Source organism: Neopsephotus bourkii, unplaced genomic scaffold, assembly GCF_033783945.1.
Source record: "Neopsephotus bourkii isolate Nb327-2 ecotype Australia unplaced genomic scaffold, CSIRO-AGI_Nbou_v1 NB_1797, whole genome shotgun sequence".
NCBI classification, from domain to species: Eukaryota; Metazoa; Chordata; class Aves; order Psittaciformes; family Psittacidae; genus Neopsephotus; species Neopsephotus bourkii.
In genome coordinates, this window is record NW_026902270.1 from 447,371 (window position 1) to 470,658 (window position 23,288).

The 23,288-nt window shown below is 42.1% G+C and overlaps 2 protein-coding genes and 1 long non-coding RNA gene across 7 annotated transcripts in view; 1 reads left to right on the forward strand and 2 right to left on the reverse strand.

The window, feature by feature from the left end:
- Positions 1-4,352, reverse strand: part of ARL13B (ADP ribosylation factor like GTPase 13B) — a 42,132-nt gene extending 37,780 nt beyond the window's left edge. For all 5 annotated transcript variants that reach the window (XM_061342570.1, XM_061342571.1, XM_061342567.1 and 2 more), the window contains exon 1: positions 4,203-4,352. The gene's annotated coding sequence lies outside the window, so the exon portion shown is untranslated. The remainder of the gene's footprint in view (positions 1-4,202) is intronic.
- Positions 4,353-4,819: 467 nt separating this feature from the next.
- PROS1 (protein S) overlaps positions 4,820-23,288 on the forward strand; it is a 33,559-nt gene continuing 15,090 nt past the window's right edge. Inside the window, exons 1-8 of the mRNA XM_061342579.1 lie at positions 4,820-5,089; positions 9,997-10,154; positions 11,266-11,290; positions 11,612-11,698; positions 15,025-15,147; positions 15,300-15,422; positions 17,754-17,879; positions 22,616-22,737. Of these exons, the coding sequence (XP_061198563.1) occupies positions 5,011-5,089; positions 9,997-10,154; positions 11,266-11,290; positions 11,612-11,698; positions 15,025-15,147; positions 15,300-15,422; positions 17,754-17,879; positions 22,616-22,737 (843 nt within the window). The 5' untranslated portion in view covers positions 4,820-5,010. The remainder of the gene's footprint in view (positions 5,090-9,996; positions 10,155-11,265; positions 11,291-11,611; positions 11,699-15,024; positions 15,148-15,299; positions 15,423-17,753; positions 17,880-22,615; positions 22,738-23,288) is intronic.
- LOC133206521 (uncharacterized) overlaps positions 7,892-23,288 on the reverse strand; it is a 33,338-nt gene continuing 17,941 nt past the window's right edge. The window contains exons 2-3 of the long non-coding RNA XR_009723802.1: positions 8,542-8,637; positions 7,892-8,057 (exon numbers count right to left, since the gene is read on the reverse strand). This is a non-coding gene — a long non-coding RNA (uncharacterized LOC133206521). The remainder of the gene's footprint in view (positions 8,058-8,541; positions 8,638-23,288) is intronic.

Sequence of the window (23,288 nt, forward strand, 5' to 3'; positions counted from 1 at the left end):
TTCTCTCTTTCCCACTCTGCCCTACTCCTCCGTCCCTGCATCCAGAAGGCTGGTACGGGCAACAGGTTGGGAGGGGATGCAGCCAGGACAGCCATCCCCAATTGACAGAGGGACATTCCATGCCATGTGGTGTAGTGCACAACAAAAATTAGCTCAGGGAAAAGAGGAGGAAGAGGGAATGTTCTTGGTTATTGTGTTTGTCTTCCCACGGAACCATTAAGTGTGCTGAGGCCCTGCTTTCTTGAAGGTGGCTGAACATCTGCCCAGCGTTCTGCTTAAGCATGCAGCTTCTGCCTTCCCCATTATCTCTATTCATGAGTCTTCTCATCTTCCTGCTATCTTCTCCCCATCCTGTGGGAGACTGGAAGGAGCAAGTCACTGGGTGCATGCTGTTGGGTAGGGTCAACCCACTAGACTCTTCTTGGTGCTAATGTGGGCCTAAAGATAGTGACAGCTTTGATCTGAGCACATTACAGTTGTTAATTGGCAGGCACCTGTGATGGTCACTAGGCTTGCTTACTTTACTGCATATTAGAATCCAGTGCTTGTCAGCAGTTGGAAAAGGTTGTTAAGGTTGCTCCTCCCTTGGGATAAGGTCAAGCTGTTTGTGGGATTATGTCTGCTCAAGTGCACCTGGTGGGTAATGTGGAAGGATGGGGAAACCCAGTGTGTAACTCCAGGAGATTTAAACTTGAGAGAAATAACTCATGATTTGAGTTGTATGCTACAGGAACAGTATAGCAGGAATCACTTGAACCAAAGGAGGATGAGCCTTGTAAGGAACCACATGAGTGTGGTGATGACTCAATTCAAGTGGGTCTTGGCAACTAACAGTCCAACATGCCACCTTCCCTTCCCTTCGTGCCCACCTCCAGAGATGGAGCCCAAGTCATCAACTGTCTCTATTTGGGGAAGTGGGGGGGGTTATGGAATAGAGAAATAATATCCATATATGTGGCATGGGACAAGGGATGGTGGATAATGACATATTGATCTCCAAAGAGAAGAGAACCCTTGAAGAAGGAATGTGCTCTATCACCTCAGCTCATAGGCTCATATAATCTTAGATCCCGTTTTGATCAGCAGCTTAACTTAAAACAACTAGATTCACATTAGAGATGTAGACAGATGTTCCCTACTGCTAACTTGTTTTCATGAACAGATTAACTGAGAGTACTGACACTTCAAATTACCAGAGCAAGTTTCCTAAAGTTTGTTTCTCAACATTCTTTCTTGTTCTTAAAGAAATTCCTTTAATTTTCAATTACAACTAACTCCAATCTAAGATTATAACAACTTCCTACAAGTTGTCATCTCCCCAGTCTAGACCAATAAAAGTGGAAAAAAAATGAGGAGCTATCCCTAATAAACATATTTGTCCCTAACAAACTATGATGGTCTAGGCAATTTATGAAGGTAGAAACTAAAGAACTCTTCCCGATCTCATAAAGCTGCGGTATTCAAGGATGCCTTTGTGTGGGTTTGTTATTCCATGTCAGAAACAGGTCAGATTTCTTCCTTTCTTCCTGAGCAGGGACAACAGATACTCTTTAAATATTTATATTGTTCTACAAGAGCACCTGAGAAGAGCTATCCACAGGACAACTTAATGTAAGAGGTACAGAGTTCCTAAAAAGGACAGCAAGATGACTACCACTATTACAAGTATTAAAATCAGTCTCTGAAGAATCAAACAAAAAACCCCAACAAACCAAAGAAAAACCCCCAAACCCACATGCAGTGTATGGTGCCTCAGCCCACAAGCAGCACCAACAAAGCTTAACTTTGAGAACAGCTACGCAAGCTAGCTGTGCTGAAAAGCAAAATGTAACAGCTCAATGAACAATGCCCTGACAAAAACATAACACTTTCAGTGCCTGAGCATCATCACAGAACAACATTATACAGATTTGCTGTGTTTGCAAATCGGGACACAATTGCTCTAAAGCACATATACGGCCCATACTGATCAAATGGGATTCATGACATGAAGAAAACTTTGTTAAAGACTAAAGAGCAGAGGATGGCTATGTCAAAGCAGAGGAATCTTGTTTAAAAACGAAACCCTAAAGGGGGGTGGGCAGGAGGTGACAAAACTTCCAAAACATGCCACTGTAGGAGAAAAAGGCATTCAATACAGCTGAGAAAATTACAGTAGGGAGGCAAATCACAGTGGATTATGCCATTTTGGAGAGACTTGACCTTTGAAACATGTATGGAACACAATACATGTATTTCATACGTTGCATTAATGACATTCAGAAGTCGCTCCAGATATTGTATCAGTCAGCTTAATTTCTTTATGCTTGCTGAGGCGAAGCAAAACAACATGCCCACAAGCTCAGAAAGATATAAAACTGTAGTTAAGCCAGTATACCATTTGGGTAGAAGGTCAGCACAAGTGTCAAGGACTAAGAATGTCGAAGATCCCATTTTTAGGTAAGAGAACAGAAGAACCATACTACAGAGACTGAGAAAAACAGGACAGATAACGGCATTATCACTTAATACTCTAGATTAAGATCAGCATCTTACATATAATTAGCAGCCCATATGTTATGTGATCCAAAGTACTGGGTACCAGCAAGTCCAACATCCAAAGACATCTGATGAATAAGTTTATCTACTTCCATATCAAAGTGGAAAACAAGCACTGTTTACACATTTCACTCCCAGAGTTCACATTAGATGTTCTGCCTTTGGAAGAGTCTTTTACAGTAGAGATTTTTTTCAGTCATATCATGCTTTCATTTTTTTAAAAGCATAATTAAAAAAAAACATTTAAGGCTAACCCTCCTCATAGAATCATATAATCATAGAATAGGTAGGGTTGGAAAGGACCTTAAGATCATCAAGTTCCAACCCCCCTGCCATGGGCAGGGACACCTCACACTAAACCATGCCATCCAAGGCTCTGCCCAACCTGGCCTTGAACGCTGTCAGGGATGGAGCATTCACAACCTCCCTGGGCAACCCATTCCAGTGCCTCACCACCCTAACAGGAAAGAATTTCCTCCTTATATCCAATCTAAACTTCCCCTGTTTAAGTTTTAACCCATTACCCCTTGTCCTGTCACTACAGTCCCTAATGAAGAGTCCCTCCCCAGCATCCCTGTATGCCCCCTTCAGATACAGGAAGGCTGCTATGAGGTCTTCATGCAGCCTTCTCTTCTCCAGGCTGAACAGCCCCAACTTCCTCAGCCTGTCTTCATACGGGAGGTGCTCCAGCCCATGGTCATCCTCATGGCACTCCTGTGGACTTGTTCCAACAGTTCCATGTCCTTTTTATGTTGAGGACACCAGAACTGCACACAGTACTCCAAGTGAGGTCTCACAAGAGCAGAGTAGATGGGCAAGATCACCTTCGACCTGCTGGTCACACTCCTTTTGATGCAGCCCAGGATACAGTTGGCTTTCTGGGCTGCAAGCGCACACTGAAGCTGGCTCATGTTCAGTTTCCCATTTACCAACACCCCGAAGTCCTTCTCTGCAGGGCTGCTCTGAATCTCTTCTCTGCCCAACCTGTAGCTGTGCCTGGGATTGGTCCAACCCAAGTGTAGGATCTTGTATCAAGAAAATTTTACATATAAAAGAATTTGTAGCCCTAGTATAAAGAAAAGTTACTACAAGACTAGCAGTTCAAGTGAGTTCCCACACCTCGTCCTCTGTTTCCAAAAAAAAAGCAGCAGCCCTAAAATCCAGTCTTTGTTTTGGGCATGTTTCTTGTGCTTCGCTCTTCCACTATGGGAGTACGCTTTTTCTTCTATAAAATTAGGGACTTCAGAGAAAAACTACTCCCCGTTGCTTAAAGTCCTACCAGGCAGCCTGCCAACGACCCACAGCCCGAGGCTGCCACTGCGGACACGCACCGATGTGTTTTATACAACGAGGCTGGAGCGGAGCTTTAAGAAACTCGCCAGCTGAGCAGGGCGACCCCTCCACCGCGGCCACCTCACCCGCCGGGAGATGCCCCAGGCCCTCCCGGAGGCGCAGCCACCCGAAGCCGCAACCCCACCGACCCCGAGCTGCCAACTTCGCCTCGCCTGGCTCCCGCAGCACCCCCGCCCGCCGGCCACACACGGCCCGTCTGGTAAAGCAGGCCGCGGCGGGGACAGGCCGGGGGCGAGCCGCGCAACCATCCATCTCACCCCGGCAACCGCGGAGGCTCTCAGCCTCCGCGCCCCCCCTGCTGTGGTCATTACCGGTCGCTCCGCCGAGGCGATGAGGCCGCGCAGTCCGACCGTTACCTGCTCCGCGCAGCTCGGCCGCCACCGCGGGACTGGCGTTGCCCCGGGCGACGGCGGCAGCGGAACGCGGGGCGGAGGCCGCACCCCTCCGCTCGGCTCCGCCGCACCGGGACCGACGCGGCCGCTCCCGGGTCACGTGCCCGGTTTCCCCCCAACAAGCCCTGCTCACGCGAAGGCGTTCATTGGTCGAAACCGAGATCTCCGAGGCGGTGGGGTCGCGTAACCAGGCCGGTAACCCCTGGTTACCGCAACGGGAGCCGGGGAAGGACAAACTTATCGGAACAGCGGAGCGCGAAGGCACGCAACGCCAGTGCTCGGGCGGAGAGGCGAGAAAGGGCCGGCCCGCCGTTAGCCAATCGAATCGGGCGGCTGCCTCGGTGCCGGCGGACCATCAGCCAATCAGCTATAAGGGGGCGAGGGCAGAGTCCTCCCCTTGGTACCCACGGGTGCGAAGATCCGGGAGCCGCTGCCGCGGAGGATGCCCGCGGACCCCCGGCGTCCCCCTCTGCCGCCGCTCCCCGCCTAGAGCCGGCCCTCGGCGCCGCCCGGATGCGGATAAGGAGCGAACCGCCCGCGCCCCCGCGGCGCTGCCCCCGGCGCCTTGTTGACGCTCCCGCAGGGCAACGCCGCCCGGACACGGCCCAGCCTCCCACCCGCCCCGCTGCCCCTCCCTCCCGCCCCCAGAGCTTCCTCTGCTCGTCGCGTAGAGGAGCCGCCGCGCAGTCCCGGCGCCGTGCCCGGTCCCGGCCGCCCCCCGGTAGCGATGAGCCCGCGGGGCAGGCGGTGCCTCCCGCTGCTGGCGGGCCTGGCGGTGGCTATCGCCCTCGCGGAGGCCGCGACCTGTGAGTGAGGCATGGCGGGGGGGGAAGGCGAGCAGGGCCGGGAGCGACGGGGCCGAGGCGGGGGCTGGCGCCGGTCCCTGTGGCCCTGGGACGGGGTGCCGCAGGCGGTCGTGGGGCGGCCCTCGTTCCCCGGGTAGGTGCCACTAGAGCGCCGTGATCCCGTCGGGTTTGGTTGCTCACTGAAACGCAGCGGTTACTGACTGATAGGGCAGCCGAGCTGTAACTTGGGGCTGGTCTGAAGCTGTTTGTGGCCGAAGTGCAGGTCTGCAGCTAAGGGGAAAGTGTGCCTTCAGATAGAGCTTGAGTCGCCTAGGAGATAAAAACTCAGTAGATCACGGTCTCAGGAGAGTGACATTATTGTGGAGTCTAGGCAAGCAGCCCAGCCTGTTGGTAAGTTCAGACCTACCAGGCTAGGTAAGAACTACTTGCACGTAGATGTTTGAGCTTAGTAATGAAAGAAGAGCTGCAGCTCAAAGTAAGGCTGCTTCTGACATGGTTTACTAATGATTAAACAGGCAGAAGCAAAACCTCATGTTTACTGTTCAGATGTGTGTTTGAATGCTAGGGATTGTGAGTGTGAAGGGAGCAGCATGGGAAGATGAAAGTTCATTTTCTAATTCGTTTTTGAGCAAGTCCTAAAAATAAATCATCTGATAAATGTTTCGTAATGTTTTCTCCTGTTTTATCACATTTTCTGTGCCGTTTATCTTGCTTACAGCATACCTTGTCAGTTTAATATGAACAGAGAGAAATTAGAAGTTGTCCTACTCACACAGAATTTCTATGGCCCATGTAGTCCAGTTTCCAATCATTGTCTCTGAACATTGCCAGGGATTTCTGTACCACGGGGAAAAAAGCCCAAAGAAACAAACAAAAACCATAAAGATCTTATTAATGCAGCATTTACCATTCAATCATAAGGGAAAGTTGCTTCTCTGATAGTTCAGCTGCGTTTGGTCCAGCATCCAGCGAAGGACATCTTTTGGATGAGTTGGAGAGGGAACAAGCACACATCAGCAGTTGGTTTGCTTTGTTTTGTTGGCTGCATAAAGCTTATGTCACTGATGAGCATTTGGGGAGACTGTAGTTGCTGGAGTTATGGAGCTGATTGCAGTATAGCAGCTGTATAAACAAGACGATGCCACTTTCTACAGTGGTAGGGCATGTACTCCCTATTCAGTTTATAAGGAGCTTCTGGGAGAGAGCACTAGTAGGCTAGGACTGCTTTCCGTAACTGGGATACGAGGTAAGCACTCTTAAGTTATGTTTAAATAGCCCAGTTATGGTAGGTTTGTAGTTGCTTCTGCACTACAAAACAGCTGTAAGGAACCATGGAATCTCACCCTTTCCCCCAGTTTTCTTTCTTTTTTAGTAGCATAACTTCTAAACAGGTACTTGATAAGTAATCACTATACAGCGTCTCTACTACAGCTATTGAAATCGTAAGGTTATTGAAGTCCATAACACTTGAGTGAGTACCAAATGAAGCACACAGCTCATTAAGGGTTAACTATTGGTTTGGCAGGGTCAGGAGTGGGCTGGAGTTTCCGGTAATCAAACTGGCAGCAACAGCAGTCAGGATTACTTTTTAAAACAAAGGTCTTATCATAATCTTCGTAAGGAAAGAACAGTTAAATAAATACACTGCTAATTCTGTACATAAGAACTGAAATATTTGTAGCAAAAATATGGAATTCATATAGAGTTATATATTTTATTCAAACTCAGATGTCATAGGAAGTGAGTTTAAGAGAAGGCTGAACTGCTGGGATGGAAGGAGAAAGACCCGTTTCCATTACCACACTGCACTGAAGACATGAAGTCAGCAGTGTTACATCTAGTGTAATGTCCTCAGTGTTATATCCAGTGTAATGTCCTCAGGAACACTGCATGTACTTAGAATTTTCTTGTGATTTACTCCCTACAAAACTCTTGTCACTAAAGGTCAAAACAAGATTGTTTACAGTCAGTTGTGGATTAGGCCTCATCTACCCCACAGAGCCTCTGCCCTAAAGCTATGTCAGCTTGCTCACACTGGTAGAAATTTGCAGCGTAAACAAAATCAGCAGTTGCAATGCACGATTGTATCATTTTGTTGTCACTCCTTTTGCCTCGGAACAGATAGATCCTTGTTATTAGTCTGCTTTTATGTAATGACAAATGCAGCCACTTACCCAAGTTAATTAAAATGATATTTCTAGCAATAATTGGTGATAAATTCATTATCAGAATCTTCTTCTGAGTATGCTTTCCAGTGTGGATGGGGCTCAGAAGATCTTTCATGAGGTCTTTCGTGTCCCATCATCTTGCCATGCTTTTTGCCAGTCTCCAATACCAGCAGAGATGGAGACATGTTCATCCCAGTCACTCAGCGCTTGTCAGGCCACACCTGGAGTACTGTGTCCATTTCTGGTCTCTGCAATTCAAGAAAGACAAAGACAGACTGGAGAGAGTGAAAAGGAGAGCCACCAAGATGATCCAAGGGCTGGAGAACCTGCCCTGTGAGGAGGGACTGAAGGGGTTGGTCCTGTTCTCCCTGGAGAAGACAAGACTGAGGGGACCTCATCGCCATATTCCAGTATTAAAGGTCTGCTTCAAAGAGGGCAGAGGCTCTGTCTTTGCAAGGAGCCACATGAAAAGGCAAGGGGCAATGTGCACAAGATGTACTGGGAGAGGTTTCATCTTGGTATAAGAAAGTATTTTCTTACAATGAGACAAATCACTCACTGGAATAACTTCCCCAGGGACATAGTAGAATCCTCGTCACTGGAGGTTGTTAAGATGTGACTTGGTGTCAGATAATCTCATCTAGGCTCCATTTCCCATGAAAGGCTGAATCATGATCTTTCGAAGTTCCTTCCAGCCTGGGCTGTTCTATGATATGTTAGTGATGGGCTGATGGATTGAGAAAAAAGGGCTAGGAGATCCACAGTTTCAGCAGTTTCCAATTCGTTGCTCCTCCTAACTGCTGTATGAAGGATACTTAACAACCCAAGAATCCAAATCCAGCGCCTGAAAGACATTAACAGCACTTGAGATGTACTTAGGGGTGTATGTTAAGGTTTGTGGAAGTGGCAAAGAGTAGAAGAGGAAAGCAGGCTTGAATCATTTCTTTTGTGCCAATAACTTCTGGAAGTGGGAGCCCAGAAAGTAAGACAAGACTTTTCTTTCTCTGAGCAGTTCCCTTGAGGATCAGTTGTAACCTTAAAGAATTGTTCACATTCTCCAGTAAGATCACCATGTAGATCAACATATATATATATAAGAAAAAATGAATCTTCAACTACCTAACTGCTTCCTGCTCATATACTTACTGTGTATTACTGGGGAAGGGCACAAGCTGACTTCTTGCGTTTCTAAGCAAGTTGCTGGTTGCTTGTTGAGACATAGGTGTGCTTCAAAAGTTTGGAGGTATGCTGTAGTGCATCCACCTTATACTCAGGACATCTTACCTGTTGCCTTACCAGGAAGATTATTCTTCCCGGAGCGAAAGCAGATAGATCAGTGTGGAGTCACAAGCTTATCCCACATTAAATACATTTAGGATGCTGTAGCAGAAAGGTTTCTTCAGGTCATTATCCAATGTTACACACCAGAGTGCTTCAGTTGTGTTCCCTGTCACTTGATAGAGACCTTTGAGAAATGTGTTTAGGATGGTATGATTTTCATTGCATCTGTCACCTGAAAGCTATCTTGCTGCAGGTTCTGGTTCTCATTAGCTGTTCTTTCTAATAAGCCTTTGAAGTTCTTTCTTTCCTGTTAGTGTACAGACAGTGGGAAGCTGTTCTCTGACACTTGGCTGGTGGCACATCTCATAAAAGTGCTGTGGGTTTGAGGTATTACATGCTTATAAACAGTACTGAATTGACTATGTCTGCTTGAGTTGATCTTTGTATCTTAGTGATGAGTATGTATGCATACCATACCTGGCTTGAACTGCAGATGTCCTGACCCTCACACAGTGTGCTAGTCTGAGAGGTTTAGTTGTGCAAAGGCTGATGAAGAGCAGGAATAGAAATGTAGTGCTCTCTAGTTAACATATGCCAGCCATGCTCTTTAACCCTGTCAGCTGGTCTTCTTCCAATTGTGCTCATCCATTTTTCTCCTAATCACAAGGTATGCCCAAAAATTAAGCTAACAGGCAGTCTGATTTAGTTGTTTTCCCTGTAGAGCTGTGTGCTCTACAAAGAACATTGAAGCAGACAAATTTCATTTGTAGTATAATTTCTCAACTCACTTGTTTTACCATTTGTGTAAAAGTCAATAAAATAACAATAATAAGATACAGTAAAAGTAAGTAATGACTTGTGATGGGTCTGAAATATAAAAGTTAGCTAAGATTGTATTTTATCTTGGTAAAATGTGAAGGTATTTGTAGGTTGTCTTGGTATTTCTCAAGATATCTTCTCACCTGTTTTGCAATTATAAGGGACATTTTTGGTCTCACTTAAGTTAAATAGGATCAGAGCATTTATTCCTAGATCAACGAAACAGGTAATATAAAAGGCTTCACATCTTTTTTTCCCCTTGTTGGTCACATATCTCACTTTGTAATACCCATAGCTTAAAAAAAAACCCTACTAAAAAAATCTTGTCCTGAATATGGTATTTCAATTACACTTTAGGCACAGCATTTTACAAACCTTTCTTTTGGTTAGAACCAGCTACCCCACATAAAGAAAACAGAATCCTAGGTTTTCTTGCCCACATTTTCCAAAATGATAGAGAACAGCTAGAATATCTATAATATATATTATATAATATATAGAGAGAGAATATATAGAATCCTGATTAAGGATTTAATTCAGATTTTTGTGCTAGATTCTCATATTTGTTCAGTGCTCACCGATTTTCAGCTGTTTAACTAACAAACAAACAGTAACAGAGCTCTTTTTGTTTCTGCTAAGTTTTATCACAGCAGTATGCCTCTCAGTTCCTGGTGAGGAAACGTCGAGCAAATTCTTTTATGGAAGAAAGTAAGAAAGGAAATCTAGAAAGAGAGTGCATTGAAGAATTATGCAATAAGGAAGAAGCCAGGGAAATCTTTGAAAACAATCCTGAAACTGTAAGTACCTGAATACCCACAACGTAGATAGTCATTCCTTGCAGAGGAAAGATGGAAGCACATAGAATTCACACTGCAAAGCTAAAAGGATTGCACCACTCAGACCAAGAACTAGTTTGAAATTCCATTGTGTATGGAACCAGCAGAATTAGTAATAAAGGCCATAAAGCAAAGAGAATGGCTAACCAGGTATTTAATTTCCAGTACAGATGACCAGTTTTAGACCACAGTTGTCTGCAAGCATGCCATCTAGGGAAACTCTGTTGCCTTCAATTAAAAGTTTACACTAAGGATGCATGGCAGTGCAGCCCTTTTCATGAAGGGATTGAACATATTACTGCAAGCTTTCTTCCTAGTGGGGAGAAGTCCGTTCCTCAGTTCATTCTCACTTCATATTCTTTGGTATTTATGATTTCATTCAATATAATATTCGTATTTATTGAATAGATAGTAATATTCATATATGTTAAAATATATCAATATTTCATTCAACTTCGTACTGCAAAAGGTTTATTACACAATATATGTGGTTAAAATGAATTCTTGTTTTGCAAACCATGTCAGTTCTGTATTCTTTCATACCATTGCATGCATTTAGATATATTGATTGTTAAGTTTAAATAGTTTCAGTAATCAATTATCAGTTGCTTCTAACAATTTCTGGTTTAGTAACACTTTTCACTTCATTTGGAATGAATTGCATGTAAGATGTTCAATCTATTCCAGGGGTTTTTATTCTTGGGTGAAAAGGGAATTAAAGGATGCTGCTATGCGTCCAATAACAACATCGGTCAAGATCTTCCCATTTAAAGAGATAACTTTCAGAGTCATTTTGACACCCAATTAATTTTCATTACTTTCACTTTAGAAGTGTCCAACTCAGTGCAGTATCTTAATCTCTCTACAGAGTCTTGCATTTATTGAATAATCCACTGTCTTAGCCTAAACAATGGTGATATAGAAAACTTGGCCTATGACTCAAAATGACTTTGTCTTTTTTACTTCTTTTGCAGTAATAATACCAATACATTTTAGTATTCATTCAGTGATATATTTTGCTGTAATTTTATCTGCCTTCAATTTTTCTTACTCTTTATTTTTCTTTTTGCAGGAATATTTTTATCCCAAATATTTAAGTAAGTACGAGAGCCCTGAGCAAGTATAATCATTCACTGGTCTTCGTATTTGGATAATGCTACTTTAGTTATTCTGGTCATAGTGCTTGAATGATTTCCTTGCTGATTATAATGCATAGTAGCTCCTAGGCAGTTCTGTGTGCTTAGGTCCTAGCAGAGTCACTCAGAAGTCTGTGGTCAGCTGTCTAATATGCCCAGACAAGTTTTTCTAATTCAAGCTGTGAGAACAGACTCTTTGAAGATGCCATGCATAAGCTGTTGTAACTTCAGTCTACATGAGTGTTTGTATCATAAGCAGATTGTGTGGGTTTGCATTTGCAGGTTGCCTTGCCTCCCATCGAGCAGGGATTTTCAGGGTTATTGCAGTTACTCCAGATTCTCCAGCTGACCTGAGGGCTTGTGTCGTTGGTAAGTGCTGCTTACCTAATACTTTACCTAATGCAGTCACATCTAAGAACACACATGCACACGGCTTGAAAGCAGTTCACATAGGCAGAAAAAAGAAACAAATCTCCATTTAACTCATGCAAGCTCCGTAACATAAACCATAAACTGACAAAAAAATAAATGGGTGAGATGGAGCATTTTCAGAGCAAGCAGTGCAAATTACTGGTTTTAATTTTATAAGGAATATTGGAAAAGAAACATGAGTAACTGCAAAAATAGAAGGTAGAATTCTTCTGGAATCATAGATTTGATATGTGCCAACCCACCAGTGTTCCCTACTACGTCCTCTCTACCACATCTTTAATAGTTATGCCTGACTCTTTGTATCTGGCAAGTCCTGTTCTGTCAGTTAAGGGAAGAGGCCATGTGGTTGATTTTATTTTCTAGCTCTCCTTGACCCATAGTATCCCTGCCTGTATCCCTGCATGGAGCAGGTAACATTGCCAGCTGAAAAATTAAAATACTAGGAAACTCGTAATGTTGCTCAAACAGTTGATTTTTTACACCTATGCAGTTATGAGTCTGGTGGGGATTGTGGGGATTTTTCCCTCTTAAATTCACAGGAAGTAATCTGTACCTTACTTATTCCCTATTTGTCACAGTTGAAACATCTCTCTAAACTTCTTAAACCTTTACAGCCTAGTTACACCAAAGTAGCTTATGGTTAGTTTGAATAGGGATACTTAATCATCTGACAGTGTTTTTATCATTGAAAACAATGACGGGAAAAAAATTCCTTAATAATGGCACTGCTCATGGTCATGGATGAAAGTATTTTCCATATCACTTGACCAACACTACTGCTGTCAGAAACTAAAACGCACTTGCATTCGTATCACTCTTTCTCACTCTCATTAGAGGTCCTGGGAGGAAAGGATTTAGCAGGGTTGTGTCAATGTGCAGTGTTTCTGTAAACAGCTAGCTTACTGGATAGTCACTGTATATCTCCATTTGGGTTTACATGATACAAATCAAGTTAAGTAAACTGTTACAATTAGTCAGTCACCAGGATAAAGAAGAAGTGTGTATGCATAACATTTACAAGTGTTTCTAAGGCTTAAACGTTCAATGAAGCTTACGCACGTTCATAGAAGGAAGCTACTGCTGAGAATGTGGAATTGAAAATTCCCATTAAAACTATATGACATTGTTTCAAATGCGTTTTCATTAAGACAAAGGCTTTGTCATACTGCTATCAACTTCTCTAAAACAAGTTTTGTCTTTCTGAACTTGCTGATCCAAATTGGTTTGATACTGTCAAAATCAAAAATTCGATTTTCCTAACGGGAAGGAAATCATCATAAGAATTAGCAGAATTAAAATCTCAAGCTGAAACAAATCAGAGAATAAAAATAACAATGCAAACAGAATTGACAGAAATGCAGTTGTTTTCATATTTGTCCATATTACCTGCACAAATAAACACACATTTTAAAGGCATACATTTTTGGATAAACAAGTACAAAAACCTGTGAATATATTCACCTTTTAAATACCATCTAGGAAGGAAAAGGAAAATTTTCACAGGAATAGGAGATCCTTTTTCATACTTTTCTAATCCAAGCATGTATCTTAAGTTGCATTTTTAAGACCCTAAACAACTATACCCTGCAAATCTGCATACTTGATTGCCTTTAAAAATAAATACTTAAAAATCTCTGCATTTACATCTACTTGTCTCACTATGACACATCTTTTGGATACTGAATCCTCCTGAGTGGCAGAGGAGCCACAATACATCTCTTGCCCCTCACCCCTTCTGTTGCAGGCTGAGTATATCTTCTGACATTTAGTTGTCACGTTGCTGTCTAGGAGGTCAGAAGGTAACCCGAAAGGGGAAAAGAGGAGCACCAAGGCATGCTTTCAGAACAAATGGATGCTACATTACTGTTCTTGCGGTGGCATCTTAATCATTCATCTGCGGACGTAACCTCTTTGTCCATCTAGTCCTATCCATTCTGTCTTGTCTTCTTCCTCTAGTGTATTTCACCAGTTCTCCTTTTTCCATTCATTGATTTACTAATTTTCTTTCCCTTTAGATCTTTAATTCACCTCATTCTATCCACTCATGTTTCATGCTGCCAACCCAATCAATCTTCTGTCAGATCAGACTCTCACAAGCCATCACTGCTTTTTGCTCAGAAATGTTTACAGTCAGGCTTGTTCCTGAGGATGCCTTCCACATCTATCACTTATGAAATGCTTTGCTTGTACCAAGCTTAGGTCACACACTTGTACCTGAACCTACGAAAGCAGTAAATAATCAAAAAGGATTAAAAACCATAGGGAGTTCTAGAACTTGCCTTTGGAAATTGGATCCACACATAAACACCATACTTTTTATTTCTTCTGCACAATTTCTTCTGTCAGTCTTCATCTGCAATTGGAGTCTTTTGGTGTACACTATGAATATTACATGACGCGCAGCACCTATTCTAGAGGTGCTCTACAGTTTTGGAGCATAGCTGGCCTTTGGGCTTTTGGATTTACTTGAAGCAGAATTTGATTAGAAGTAGATTTATTTGACAAATATACATATTTTATTAAGCTACCGGCATATTCAGGAGACACAAACAGAACGATGCCTTATGTGCTATGCTGATGTAAAACTATGAAAGTGGTGGGGAAAATGAAAAGAACTGTATGTATTTTGAGTAGAGAAAAAAAGGCAGTGAATTCAGTGCTCTCTGTCCCAGTCTCTGTCTTTTGAGCCTTGCTTTCTGAGATCTTGCTAGCATATATAGACTTCACTTGCTGTTTTAGATGAAATCTGTTTGACATTGAAGTTAATACTTGTAAAAGGTGACAGTATTAGACACTGATGTATCCAGTCCATCCACAGGACCTGGGAAGCAAAGGCAAGCTGAGGCATTAGTTTCTCTGAACATGTGACCCTCCTTGAACAGAGAAACTGATCTCTGTAATCTTGAATTCTTGATATTCTTGAAAATCTGGTCTTTCTAGTGAAATACTTCCTTAAAATGCAATGAAAATAGTATGAAGTCTGTGTTTGGTCACATCTTGCAGGGGTTAACATAGTTTAGCAAGTCATTTTCTAGTTGTTTTCTGTCTGACAAAGTACTGGTGGCTTTTTCTTTTTCTCAGTCATTACAAATTGTTGCTAATAGAACTAGTAGCGAGATGGTTGTATGGGTACTTGATACTATATGTCAACCGCTTTCCTGTTTCATTAAGTGTACCTGTGGGGCAAGAAGACAGGCTAAACTGATCCTTGAGGAAAAAATAATCCCAAATAACAAGTATTTCCAATATTTTCTATCCCACAGACATTTCAAACCAGTGCAGCCCTCTGCCATGCCATAAAGATGGATATAAGGATTGCATAGATGGACAAGCCCAGTATACGTGTGTCTGTAAACCAGGATGGCAAGGAGAGAAGTGTGAAGAAGGTAAAGTCTCTAATCTAATGATGATTTTAGTTCTCAAAACCACAATTATAGTTCTACTATTATTTAATAGTATCAGATCTTTAAGTATACCCACACACAGTTGGTCAAATAATGCCTTCCTCTCAAACATTCTTATTTTGTTTTCCTTCTAGATATAAATGAATGTGATGACTTAAATGGAGGTTGTAGCCAACGTTGTTCTAATTTACCTGGAAGCTACCGTTGTTTATGTGAAGATGGCTACTTCATGCATTCAAATAAACGGGATTGTGGAGGTAAGAAATAAGGCTTAAGGAGACCATCATGACATGACAGTACGTTGTCTGTTGACAAGAGAGAGGAAGGAATTTAGTCCACTAGTTTCATGAACTGTCTAAGTCAACAGAAGCTTGCATTACCTCTGAAAGATGCAGTTCTGCTTCAACTTGGCTCCTCATTCCACCTGCAGCCTTACACCAGTGCAGGCATTTGGGCAACCATATAGTGAACCAGATCAAGGAATTGAGGTGGGTTGAAACCAGTTTATAAAGGGAAAACAAAACAAACAGAAAAAAGAGAAAGGCTATAGGTTAGACTCTGCTTCATTACTAGAACTCTGTAAAGCTTGCTTTGGTCACTAATTAGTTTCACATACCTGTTAAGCATGCTGAAACAAGAATCTAGAGTGGTGTGACCAGCTAATACTGTTTCCATGGAAATCCTGTCTGGTAAACACTGGGTTAGGCTGAACCACTCCTAATTAGTGATGCTACTGTTTTGGGAGTTTGAAGTTCATTGGAGAAGAAGCTATTAATGAATCTGAAAGTGCTTTTAATGGAGAGAAAGATTTGTTTTTTATCACTCAGAATATTTCTTCTGTTCATGCTTGTGTCAGTCACTATTGGTTGTGACATACATGCTTTGTTCCTTTCCAGACAAAGACTATGTACTGACATAACTAGTACTTCTTACTTCATAGTTAGAAAAAGAGTACAACCTCATTCCATTTTCATGTCAAATTTTATTCCCTGACTATAACAACAGTTTTGGATACTATCAATTCAAGAAGCCAGACTTGAGGGTCCTTTCCTGCTGTCCCTTCCTTTAGCCTATGTATTTTTGTGAATGAATAATTCCTAAAGAAATTCCAGAAAGGAAGATTGCTGTTTCATCAAAAAGCACAAGCAGAGAAGAATTTTTAAGAATCTCTGTAATTCTTAGAAAGGTACTGGAAAGGTTGGTAAAAAACTTATTCAAAGACAAAAATACACTAACGCATCTTAGCACATGGAGTACTAGTTTGGTCATTTGATAAACCAGATTTATGTGTTCCATTACATCCAACTACAAAATTCTACACCTAGGAATTTGGACTACACAGAGTAACTATAGAAAAGTAGATCAAATTCAGGACAACTTTGGGAGTCCTAGCAAGCCGGTGGCAGAATCTGTTCTTCCTGTGCAGAACCATTTCCGCAAGTCCCACAGGCCACAGAGATAACTAGAATGATCCCTGCACAAACAAGTGGGAATTGAAGTACTAACAGGGATCTGCTGTTTTTCTGTCTGCAGGACTTCTGGCAAGATTGATACTATATTCTGCATCCAGTTGTGACATTGACATTGAAAAATGGGTAACGCCACATAAGATAGACACTAAAATGGTCTGAGGGGTGTACAGACAGTGAGGGACTTGAATACTTGTCAGCATAGCCAGTTAACAGGCAATTGTGACATGAATTGATTGTAGCACATAAGAAAATCTGATAGGATTATCCCTTGGCTTTCTAGATGTCTTTTTATAAGGTAAGGTTTTATTATTCAGTCTGGTTTAGTTTATAGGAAAACTGCAGGCTGTTTCTCTCTGCCTTCCTGGACATGCATCCCTTTTCCTGTTACAGAACAGACAAAAGAATGTGAAAGGCAGGCAGGGAATTTGTTTTCCTGGGCATGCGGAAGTGCCTTTTAGGGACCTCTGTAGATCTTTGCGGCTGCAACTACAGTCTGCTATGAAAGCTTGGTAGACCTATAGCAAGAAAGAGCCAGTTTGCTCACCTCAATGAGTTGCAGTTTTGGATAGGGTTAGAAAAAAATTATATGCTAGAGAGTGACTTGTTTTCATAGAATAGTTACGGTTGGAAAGGACCTTAAGATCATCAAGTTCCAACTCTCCTGCCATGGGCAGGGACTCCTCACACTAAACCATCTCACCCAAGGCTCTGTCCAACCTGGCTCCTTCAGGGATGGAGCGTTCACAGCTTCCCTGGGCAACCCATTCCAGTGCCTCACCACCGTTACAGTTAAGAACTTCTTCCTTATAGCCAATCTAAACTTCCCCTGTTTAAGTTTGAACCCGTTACCCCTTGTCCTATCACTACAGTCCCTAATGAAGAGTCCCTCCCCAGCATCCTTATAAGCCCCCCTTCAGATACTGGAAGCTGCTATGAGGTCTCCACGCAGCCTTCTCTTCTCCAGGCTGAACAGCCCCAACTTTCTCAGCCTGTCTTCATGAGAGGTGCTCCAGTCCCGTGATCATCCTCCCGGCTTTCCTCTGGACTTGTTCCAACAGTTCCATGTCTTTTTATGTTGAGGACACCAATATACTTATAAGTTATTTGTATTTCTAGATATAAATGAATGTTTGTTACATCCAAACATCTGTGGGACCGCCGCCTGTAAAAACACCCTGGGCAAATATGAATGTGAATGTCCAGAAGGCTACACTTACAATGCAACATCCAAGAACTGTGAAGGTAGGTCTTTCTCCCTCTATCACCCCTTTTCTCTTTCTTTTCTCCCCATCCCTCATACATCCCCTTTAAAAACCAAACTCCAGCATCTCAACTAGTGATGTACCTTCATATTGTTTACTGTAATATGACATGATTATTTGTTCTTTCAGAGGTTCAGTCAGTCTATGTTATATGTAGTGTAATGTAGTGGAATGACTTCATACCAAATGTTGAAAGGTTTTATGGTTTACTACCATGTCCTGCTGTATACCACATAACTTTCTCAGTTGATCGGAACACTCCTGCCTCAGTCTAGAGAGGCCATCCTATCCGAGCTCTTAAACCGGCTGGCATGTTTCTTTCAGATAACTTGAAGCAGTGTGTTGAGGATCTGGGCATCTTGAGGATCTAGTGACTTGTACCTACTTTTTAAGCATCTTTACGGTTATAAGGATGGAATATTTGAGATCAGTCAGTTAAATATGTATCTCTAACTCAAGACGAGCTATAGCAAACACAACTAAAAGTCCTTATTTGGCAATTCCAAACTGTCAAGACAGTTAGGAAGATTTATAAAGAGTTAACTGCCAGAAATTAAAACCATGTTAGTGGTCTCAAAAACCTAAAAAGCTTGTCTTTATCCATCTGATAGGCTGTGTAGGTGCTTATTTAGCCCTCATGGCCAGGAGCATGTCCTCATCTCTGTCCTTTCTATGTCCTTAGATGTCAGATAGTGGAAAGAGCTTAACACAGGGGTCACTGAATTCCATTTAAAATAAAATCCATCTATTCCTTCCTTGGGGTATCTAGTTATGATATAAAATAACAGCATTAGAGTGAGCTGATCTCCATCCTAGGCTGGAATTGCTAGCATGGCAGTTGGATAAAATAGTTTTTATAAAGACCCCACATTTAAAATAAAATTGTTCTTAAATATTTAGAAATTGTTCTTAAATACTTAAAAAAACATACAATAAAATTGTTCTTAAATATCCGCATGAAAAACCAGAGCTGCAGTGAAAGAATCTTTCCTCAGGAGTATTCTTTTCTGAAATGAAAATCTGGAAGAAAGAATTTCAAACCAAAGTCCTATAACAATTATAGTAAAGTTGGAAAGTATTGACAGCTAGCAGGAAAGCAGGAAGAAACCATTCATACAGAGGCTATCATAAAATAACTCTTTCATGTATGGTAGTATTTGCACAGGAGAACATACTTTATTTCTCTCTACTTGTTAAAGTTTGTTTAGTACACACATCAGAAGTTAAATTTCAGTTGTAGAAGAGATATCTAAGCTCTGAGAGTTTTACTAGAAAGAGGAATTTTCTGCATTGCCAGTTTAAGCAAAATACATATCCGTCTTACTTTAAATGCTGCCTTTATGTTATTGCTCAGAAGGATGCAGAAGTAGCTTCTTGCTGCCCATGAATCTTCCGCTGCATGGCTTTTCATGCAGCTTTCTTGTGATAGAGCTTTGCACAGTGGTAATGGTGACATATTCAGGCATCAGCTCTTTGTCCAGTTACTACAGGATTAAAACATTACTGACAGTTTTGTGCTCCTGCATGCACTGAAGTGAGAAAAACTTCACGATAATTAATCTAATTCTTGCTCCTTTTAGTACTTTCTGCAGACACATGGGTTGCGTCAAATTGAATTCAAGCATTGTTTTTCTTTCGAAACATAGTTTCTGGAAGGTTGCAAGATGAGGACATTAAAATGAGCAAAGTCTGACCTCCTAGAAGAGGGATTATGCTGCTAAATTTTCAGCCCTTGTTGTAATCACATTGAGCCACCAAATCCAGCCTAAGGACACGATTGTGCAAACTGACAGGAATGTGGCCTCAGAGAAATACTAAATGACAATAGATTTGCATTGTCATGTTGCATGTAGGTAGCCAAATTCCATTATGCTTATTAGAAAAATCAAATTTACATGCATTTATGCATGACTGTATGATGACAGATATGAGTGGAACAGAAGAGGGTTTGGGATTTTTTCCTCATCCATTCTTCAGAGGATGTAGCTACAGTTCTTCATCCCCTCCTTTTGGGAAACCCTATCAATAGAAAATATCAGCCTCAATTTTGGTCTATCTTTGCCCATTTTCTTCTGTTCTCTGAAGAGGGAACTTCTCTTAAAGAGCTGACTGAACCAGTTAATCAAACAGCACACAGTATGTCTGTATTTTATGCATTAGTCTCTCCCTAGCACACAGGCTGAAAATTTGAGACAAAGAATCAGGGTTTCCCCTTCCTGCATTAATTGTTTAACACAGACAAAACCCTGCCTTCCCACATCCACGCTCTGGGGAAATCAGTGTATTTCACTAGCATTATATAGCTCCCTTCTAGGACATGGTATGCAGCTCCTTTGTGGCTGATTCTATCATATATTAGCAACTTACCCAATGCAAGCTATTTTAGCCTTCCACTGAAAGCAGCTGGATAAACCCAGGATGCTGTGTGGATTCATGGGTTTCCACGAATAGCTTCTGCTGACCCTTCTATGAGGTGGGACTGACATGTGGACAGATCTGTGGGAAGCCTTTGAAAGCTCAAACATGCAAAGGTGCTGACTACAACTTGGAAGAAAAAAAGAAACAAAACCAACCAACCAACCAAAACCCAGGATAGTTACAGCATAACTGAGTAAAACCTCAGAAACCCCTGGCCCTTTCCAGTGCATGTCAGCATTTCTGTAGGGGGACAATTACCTCTTCACAGGGAGATCCTGCCATTTGGAATGTTCTAGGATTCCAGAACATCTGTTGAAGAAGGAGACTGCATACCTATGCAAGAAGTTTGGCTGTCCCTCTGCCGCTATAGTACAGTCTGGAGGGGGACCCTTACCCCTGAGCAGCAGGTTCATTTTAATAAGGGAAATTTACACCCCTGCAAGATGGGTGCAAGCCTCCAAGTAATTGATTTAATGATAGAAATGCATCTCTCACACTGTATGATAAGCTTTCATAATAACCTCGTAAGTCTCTGTTCGTCTGCAGGCACTGGGTGAGCAGAATTAACTGCTGCCTTCAGAGAATTCAGCACCCAGATTTACTCTAGTGCTACTGCTTAACCAGTGTTTGTAGTTTTACTTCTGTACTGCTAGGTGTTCAAGTACTGGAAAGGTTATAGGATCTGTACACACAGAACAATGCCTCCTAAATTACCTACTCATGGTCATGCCCCTTTGGGAAGGGCATAGGAAGAGAGGTGTTTGTTGGAGTATCTCTAATGCTTATTGGAAGGTGTTAAATTATGATTTTGTTTTACATCTTTTCAGTAGAGGGTTTTGTGGGTTGGGGTTTTGGTCTTTTTTTTTTTTCCTTCTCTCTGTGTGCTTATACCTAGGGGGATTTATTGGCCTTTTCAGATCACCGAATGATCTGAATGATTTTACTGGCTTTTTGTTTCAAAACAGGTAGCACAGTTTCTTTAATCTGAGGCCCTCTCCTGGTTTCAGCTGGGATGGAGTTAATTTTCCTCCCAGTAGCTGGTGCAGTGCTGTGTCTCAGCTTTAGTCTGAGAACAACGCTGATAACACACTGATGGTTTAGTTGTTGCTCGGTAGCACTTACCCTGATGGAGGACTTTCCAGTCTCATGCTCTGCCAGTGAGGATGAGCACAAGAAGTGGGTGGGGGAGCAGTTAGGACACCTGAACCAAACCAGCCAAAGGGATATACCATACCATAGGATATCATGCTCAGTATAGAAACTGGGGGAGCTAGCCATCAGGGGCCAGGTGCTGCCTGTGGATGGGCTGGATATCTGTTAGTGGTTGGTGAGTAATTGTATTGTGCATCACTTGGTTTTGGGATCACTTTGTGTGTGTTATTACTTCCTCTCTCCATTTCCTTTTATTAATATTGTATTATTATTATATTTTACTTTTATTTCAATAATTAAATTCTTCTTATCTCAATCCACAGGGTTTTACCTTTTTTCTGATTCTCCTCCCCATCCCGCTGAGGGGGTGTGTGTGAGCAAGCAGCTGCATGGTACTTAGTTGCCAGCTGGGCTCCAGCTATGACAGGCCCCAAATTACTCTCATTAGAGTCTCTACCCAGGAAACATTTTGTTTCTCTATTAGAAATGGAACAACTACATTGGCCTTTTACACAGCCTTTCATTTATAAATTATTTATTGTATATGGCCTACTAAATGGAAAATGAAGTTCCTTCAGTTAGGTTAGCTTATTTGCAGCTCAGATCAGATTGGTCGCCACAAATAGATGCTGTCTAAAAATTAAGTATTTATGAGAGTATTGTATGCTATTTTAAAAGGTATTTTTACCCTGTATTTTTTGCATGTCCTTTGTCCAGATACTTGCCATGTATACTCTTAATAATCTATGTTCTTGTGACATCTGGTAGGGAAAGGAAGAGGTCTGGCCCAAGTGTTGTTTCTGCAATAAATGGTAGTGATTTAGGGGGTCTCTTTAACTAATTCAGCCACCTTATAAGCTCAGCTTCTCACTGCCTCACAAATGAGACCCATTTCTCCCCAGCTCTGCACACAAGGCCTCTATCAGGTTACTAGGTCTTATATACCCAACAGGTAATTCTAGTTTGTAAGTTTTACATATGAGACATCAATTAGCATCAGTTTAGCTTTGCAGCAGTCACCTACTGGATTCATGTTATGCCAGAGAACCCACCATGTCCATTATTCCATTCATTTATTGTGTTAGTTTTCAGTCTGGGCCATGGATAATCTGAATAAATCTTTCTGTGTGGTTTCATTTCTCCTAGATATTGATGAATGTGCTGAAAATGTCTGTGCTCAACTCTGTGTAAACTCCCCAGGAAGTTATAGCTGCTATTGTGATGGCAAAAAAGGGTACAAGCTCTCTAAGGACCTGAAGAATTGCGAGGTAAAATTGCGCTATATAAAATTTCATGTGGAAAATCACAAAGTTAGATATTTCTTCATGACAGCTCTAAGTTACATTAAGAAAAATAGGCAGCTATTTGAGAACTGATTCAAAATTGCCGAGAAAGTGCTGGGAACTCCAGGCTGTGGTTTGGCTCACAAAATAGACCTGGTAGGGATTTGGATAGATGCTCGGTTCAGGTATGCTCATTTACAGGAATCCTGTCAAAAGAAGCTTTCCTTAGTCAGTCATCCTTATTCCCTGCTGCTTCCAAAACGAAGCCCCAGCTTTCTCCTATCAAACACATAATTCCTGTTCACATTACTCAGAGCCAGAATACTCCATTTGTCCACATGTTCCCAGGTTTTCTTTGGACTGCTCAGAAGTTTTCGCTCACTCTTTCAAAATTCCTCTATGCTTTGCCTGTTTGGGTCAAAAAACCTGGATTGTTTTCCACAGTTCTCATCTGCCACAGCTTAAGAAAAAGCATTTAGGAATAGTTGCCAATGGAAGAACATCTTTGAGCCAAGACCAGCTGTTCTTGCTCAGTC